Genomic DNA, 6,367 nt, shown 5'->3' with positions numbered 1-6,367 from the left:
CACTCCTAGTATATTACTCTGGGTTTCAGAATTAATTAGATGAAGAAAACAGATTATGGAGGAAAGTTTGAAGACTGTGGCAAGTGATCAAGAGAGAGACTGGGCAAAGATAGGTGTGGTGAGCAAAGAAATAGGAATCAAGATCTTATCTAATAAGAGCAGGTGACGTTAGGGACTCCAGCCAAAGGGCTGGAACAGCCTGGTCTGGTCCTTCCAGGTTCTCCCTGATCCTCAGTTGAGTCCAAAAGACTTCTTCAAGGATGCCTCCATTCCCCAAATTGCCACCCACTGCTGCCATTTTCTCCCTCCCAGCTAAATGTTACCCCATGAAAAATAAGACCAAAGAGTTTAAAATTACATATATTTTTATTTTAAAATTCCATAGTCATCTAATAACGTTAATTTCAACAACAATACTACATAGCACACATTTGACTTAGAGGAGCACCAATTTCCTAAGAATATACAAGTGTTTCACTCTGATGGTCCATAGGAGGACTGCACAATACTACAGGCAGGTAGGAAGGAGAACAATGACATCTCGCCATGAACTCAAGTGAGCTCACAGAAAAGAAAACACATTACCAAATAGTGAGTTACATTCACTAGGATTTATGGCAGATAAAGTCAAAACATCAATAAATTATAATTAAATATAATTAAATATTATTTAAGAAATATCAGGCTTTAAATTACTAACCACAGTGCCTCTTTTGGGACATTATAATTAAATAATATCACTCTGCAATGGGGAAGGTTGGGGGAAAATAAATAAGATTTTCCTCAGGATCTGACTGTCTCTCAGTCCAGGTGCAAAAGTTCAAGGCTTCGGGGTTTGGGACTTTTGGTCCAGGCTCTTCACGGCATCCTGGACCCACTTCTGCTTAGGGTCAGCACAGATCTCCCTGTCCAGTTTGGTCTTGAAGCTGTGGGGGAGAGAGGGCACAGTTAGATGGAGCGCCTTGAGGATTTTGCCCAGGAGTCTGGCCTGTTGGCACCTCAACCTGATCAGCCCTTGCTCCCTGGGCGAGGGGCCTGGATTGGGACAGGAGGAAGGGGAAGGGAGGGAGGAAGAGGCCTCAAAAAGAAGCGCTGCTCTTGCTATCCCAGGGGAAGCCCTCCAGTCTCCTGGTTGAAGGAACTTGGATGATCTGACTCAGCTCCTAGAAGGGGAGCCTGGAGTAGGCACGATTCCTTCTTGTGGGCTCAGTTTCTCCGTGGAGTAAAGAGCCCTTTGGATTAGATGGTATAGTGACCTGACTCATTTGGACATGAATCCTGACCTCTTTCCCTTGTATAGAACTCAGATAGAACTTTCGGCTGAGGGTGCGGGGGTATGGTGCACTCACATCACAGCTTCCTGGGGACACTGGCTGCTGGTGATTCTTGTGTAGCTCTCCAGCCTCTGGATGGCAACCCTCTTCTTGACCACACCAAAGCAGCAGGTGATTGGGATGGAAACTGAATCTGAAAAACATGAGACAGTTAGGATGCAAAATAAGCATGCATTTGTAAGGGAAGGAGGAGGAGGTAGGAGAAGACAAAGTAAATATACAAGTTCTGTCTACGACCTACCACTCCCATGTTCAATGCCTTAGTCCAGATCCCACAGATATATTACCCCTGAGTCAGTTTCCTCTGTTGAACTGTGGGGCCCCTCATTGTTGACTGGGTATGAAGAAATCTTGAGTAACAAGACTAATCCTTGTAGTATCGTTAGGAGGGTCTACTAATTCAAAACTTCTGACACTGGGAAAATAAGTTCTAAGAACTTGCTTTCCAGCTATTTGTCCCCATGGCTTTAGAGCCAACCTACGTCACATGCTAAGATGCCTCTGGATCCTTATCCACCTTACACAGCCACTGTTCTGGAAGCTACACTGGACCATAATCCAAAATTTGAAAGCTCTAGCAATAGTTTCTTCCTTTCTGCTACTCCCACGAGTGTCTCTTTCAAAGCTGGTGTCAGGAAAGTTCATGGGGACTGGCCTCAGTGGCCTGGGCATGTAGTTCAGGCTCTGCCTCTGACTAGCTGTGACATGACGGCCCTTCTTACTTCTCCTCTCGATTTCACTTTCTCCATCTTTATAATGTAGGCCATGCAGCAAGCATGGGATGACTCATGCTGAGATGTTAGTACCTGCGGTGGTTAAAATGTTAAGCCTTAGGAAGAGAGAGGCCTTACCCGGCTGAGCCAGCACCTGGGTGCTGAAGGCAGCTGCTGTGAGCAGCAGGCACAGGAGGGCTGTGGAGACCTTCATGTTGGAGGGTGAGCACGGGAGCTTCAGCGTGAGAGTTGTTGGTTTCTGGGTTGGTCTCAGCCTCTCTGCTCCTCTGGCTCTTCTGGTTGCCCTGCCTGCCTTTTATAGGGAGCAAAGAGCAGGGGAAGGGTCATGATCAAGGAAGGATGAAGTGAGACCCTGAATATGCTGAGTAGGCACCAGATCCTGAGGGTGATTTCCGAACACCGAGAGAAGGAAGCTGCATATATCCTATCTTTGGTTATCCTCTGTGGAGCAGAAGTGAAAGGGTATGTGGTTGTACTCAGCAAAGTGTAGGAAGTGACCTCACTGGACTCTTAAGGACTATGATTTCTTTGAAATGGAGAAGGATCTGTTGGAATGGAAGAATGGAAGCTGAGGTCATACTGGAAGGAAGAGAATCAAGGACTGGACCCTCCCCGGGGTGCAGGAGGCCTGGGATGGGGTCCTAAGTCTTTGTCTGTACTCTCTATCAGACTCAGGTCCCCGCCATTCTACGTTAGTGAGGCTCCTTTACAGCCCTGCACAGGTAGCTGGATAGAACCTTGGCAGAATGGCAGAATCCGGGAATATTCACGTCTGAATGCCCTGGAATCTTACGTCGTGGAGCATAAGAACTGGCTAGCACATGCTCATCTTGTAGGGTGGTGTTTTCCAAATATTTTATTTAGACGCTAAAGTTTCTTTCCAAGTGAAATCATATGGAGAAGCCCAATATTTCATGCAGATTCAGGTAGAATGGGTCTGTTTGAAAAAGCCTTCCCAAGTCTCTTCATTCATGCACAGTGGGGCAGGGAGTGGGGGCACAAAGGGAAAGAACGAGGTTTGCAAACCATTGACCTTGTCTACTCTTCTCCAATCACACATCTACTGTTACAGTATCATATATAAGTTTTATTGCCCTAAAAATCTCCTGTGTTCCACCTACTCATCCTTTCTCCTCTCCACAGCAAGTCTCTGGCTATCATTGATATTTTTATGTCTGTATAGGTTCTATAAAACCTTATATGTAAAATATATAGTTTTTATATATAAAACTCTATAAAAAAGAGTTTTATAAAAAATCACATAGTTTTTTCAGACTGGCTTCTTTCATTAAGAGGTACGCATTTAAGATTCCTCCCTGTCTTTTCATGGCTTGATAGCTCATTTCTTTTTATTGCTGAATAATATTCTACTATATGTATGTACCGCAGTTTATTTATTTATCTATTGAGGGACACCTTGGTTGCTTCCAGTTTTGGGCAGTTATGCATAAAGCTGCTATAAACGTTCATGTGCAGGCTTTTGGGTGGACGTAAGTTTTCCACTCATTTGGGTAAACACCTAGGAGTGTGATTGCTGGATCATATGGTAAGGCTGTGTTCAGCTTTGTAAGAAGCAGCTCATGGTCTTCCAAAGTGACTGTACCATTTTGCATTCCCACTACCAATGAATGATGCTTCCTGTTGCTCCACATCCTCCCAGGCATTTGGTTTTGTCAGTGTTCTGGATTTATTACCCTTTTAATGTCTGTGGGATCAGTAGTGATGACTCCATTTCATTTCTGATATTAGTAATTTGTGTCTTCCTTCTTTTTTTCTTGGTTATTCAGCTAAAGATTTATTAATTTTGTCACTCTTTTCAAAGAATCAGCTTTGTTTCATCTATTTTCTCTATTGTTTTCCTATTTTCAATTTCATTAATTTCTGCTCTAATTTTTATCAATTTTTTTCTTCTACTGCATTAGGTTAATATTGCTCTTCTTTTTCTTGTTTCCTAAGGTGAGAGCTTAGGTGATTAATTTTAGATCTTTCTTCTTTTCTGATACATGCATTCAATGTTATAAATTTCCTTCTAAGTATTGCTTTTGTGGCATCCTGCAAATTTTGATAAATTGTATGTTTATTTTATTTAGTTAAAAATATTTTTAAATTTCTCTTGAGATTTCTTCTTTGACTCTAGTGTTATTTGGAAATATGTTGTTCAATCTCCAAATGTTTGGGGATTTTCCAGGTATCTTTCTGTTATTGATTTCTAGTGTAATTGCATTGTGGTCTGAGAGTAGACATCGTATAATTTCTATTATTTTAAAAATTTTAAGCTGTTTTATGACCCAGAATGTGGTCTATCTTGGTAAATGTTCCACGTGATCTTGAAGAAAGTTGTATTTTGTTTTTATTGGGCTAAGTATTCTATATATGTCAATTAGATCCAGATGATTGGTGGTGCATATATTCTTATGGATTTTTCTCTCGGATCTGTCCATTACTGACAGAGATGCGGAAGTCTTCAACTGTAGTACTGATTTTGGCATCTTTCATTAATTTTGGAAAATTCTCAGCCATTATTGCATCAGATATTTCCTCTTCTCTTTTCTCTGTTTCTTAATCCTATTGGTAACCCCATTACATGCACGTTATACCTTTTGCAATTGTCCCACAGTTCTTGAATATTCTGCTTCATTTTGTTCCATTCCATTTTCCCTTTGCATTTCAACTTGGGAATTTCTAATGACATAACATTCAAGCTCACTGATTCCTTCCTTGGCCATGTCCACACTACTGGCAAGTCCATCAAAGGCATTCTTTATTTCTGTTGCAGTGTTTTTGATTTCTAGCGTTTCCTTTTGTTTTTTTTTTATTAGTTTCCATCTCTTTGCTTACATTATCCATCTGTTCTTGTATATTGTCTACTTTATCCATTAAAGCCCTTAGAATGTTAATCATAGTTATTTTAAATTCTTGGTATGATGATTTCAAAATCTCTGTCGTGTCTTAATCTGATTCTGTTGCTTGCTTTTTACCCTCAGGCTGTGTCTTTTCTTGCTTTTTAGCACTACTCATACGCTACTCATACTACAACAAAAATGTTTTTGTTGAAACCCAGGCATGATGTTTGGGGTAATAGGAACTGAGGTAAACAGGTTTTTAGTGTGAGTGTTTGTTTTTCTGGCTAAGAGTTAGGCTGTGTTTACTGTTGGCTATAGTTGTAGGCATCAGTTTCCTCTCGTGTCTTGATTTGGCTTCCCACTGTCTTTGGGTTTCTCTAGAAACTCCTTCTTAAATAAAGTCTGAAAATTGCCGTTCTTTCAACTATCATTATACGGGAACCCTGTTGATGTGGTGGTAAGAGATTGGGGGAGGGGAAGCAATCTATATTCCTGTGAGTAAGTCTCAGTTTTTAGTGGACCTATGCCCCTGGGCTGTGACCTTTACAAGTACATTTCAGCCCTTTTTTTCACTATCAGGAAGGCTAGAGGGGGTTGGAGTTGGGTGTTCCACTTTTCCCTATGTAGGTTAGGCTCTGGTAAAGTAATTTTCCTTAAGGGCAGGTGGAGAACATAATGTTCTGGGCATTTTTCCAAAATAGCTACTTTTCCTCCTTGTGTATTCCAAAATGGTTACTTTTCCCTCCCCCGATGGAAGCACGAGGGACTATTTCTCTGATCTTCACTCTGAGAACCTGGTGGAGATCCTGGAGGTAAAATTCATGCAAATATGGTGTGTCCCCTAAAGACTGGGCTCCCAGAGGATTTTAGCTCTCAAGCAAGTCCACACTCAGCCTCCAGCATTTTGTTAGTTATACTTTAAGTTTTTCTAAAACTTTTTGGTTCCAGCAGCTTTTGTTTCTGATAAGCTATGGGTCTCAGTATTCATCCTTCTCTCTAGTTTGGTGCAGCTGTTTACCTGTGACCTCAAATCTCTGAGGGATCAAGGAGGCGTTGTTGATTTTCAGTTTGTTTAGTTTTTTTCTTTTCTTTTTTTGAGGACAAGGTGGTGACTTCTAAGATCTTTATGTGTAAAAGAGGCAACTAGAAATTGTTGAGCATCTTTTCATATGCTTATTTGCCATCTGTATATCTTCTTTGTTATATGTGAACAAAGGCATCTGTTCAGATCTTTTGCCCATTGTTTTTTCAGCTTTGTTGATGTGTAATTGAAAAATAAAATCGTAAGATATTTAAAGTGTACAAAATGATGATTTGATATTTGTAAACATTGTGAAAGTTAACACATCCGTCGCCTCACATATTTACCTTTTATATTTTTTGGTGAGAATATCAAAATTCTACTCTCAGCAAATTTCAATCATACAATACAGTGTTATCAACTATAGTCTCCATG

The 6,367-nt window shown here is 40.8% G+C and overlaps 1 protein-coding gene across 1 annotated transcript; it reads right to left on the bottom strand.

The window, feature by feature from the left end:
* Positions 1 to 354: 354 nt before the first annotated feature.
* LOC101404932 (C-C motif chemokine 8) lies at positions 355 to 2,315 on the bottom strand. The gene is made up of 3 exons (XM_004441879.3): positions 2,186 to 2,315; positions 1,350 to 1,467; positions 355 to 926 (listed from the first exon to the last, which is right to left on the bottom strand). Exons 1-3 carry the CDS (start codon positions 2,259 to 2,261, stop codon positions 821 to 823), a joined length of 300 nt encoding a protein of 99 aa, XP_004441936.2. The 5' UTR covers positions 2,262 to 2,315; the 3' UTR covers positions 355 to 820.
* Between the last annotated feature and the right edge of the window lie 4,052 nt (positions 2,316 to 6,367).

The sequence above is a fragment of the Ceratotherium simum genome, chromosome 16, assembly GCF_057802395.1.
Source record: "Ceratotherium simum simum isolate JZ-2026a chromosome 16, ASM5780239v1, whole genome shotgun sequence".
Lineage (NCBI taxonomy): Eukaryota > Metazoa > Chordata > Mammalia > Perissodactyla > Rhinocerotidae > Ceratotherium > Ceratotherium simum.
The sequence above is the reverse complement of the archived record's forward strand: the minus strand, read 5'-3'. Positions and strand labels throughout refer to the sequence as shown.

Bases quoted from the DNA above. Each gene is read 5' to 3' on its own strand.
- LOC101404932 (XM_004441879.3), bottom strand. From the start codon at position 2,261: ATGAAGGTCTCCACAGCCCTCCTGTGCCTGCTGCTCACAGCAGCTGCC. The intron at 1,468-2,185 runs GTAAGGCCTCTC...CATGTTTTTCAG, and splicing joins CCAGGTGCTGGCTCAGCCGG to ATTCAGTTTCCATCCCAATC. The intron at 927-1,349 runs GTGAGTGCACCA...TCTCCCCCACAG, and splicing joins TGTCCCCAGGAAGCTGTGAT to CTTCAAGACCAAACTGGACA.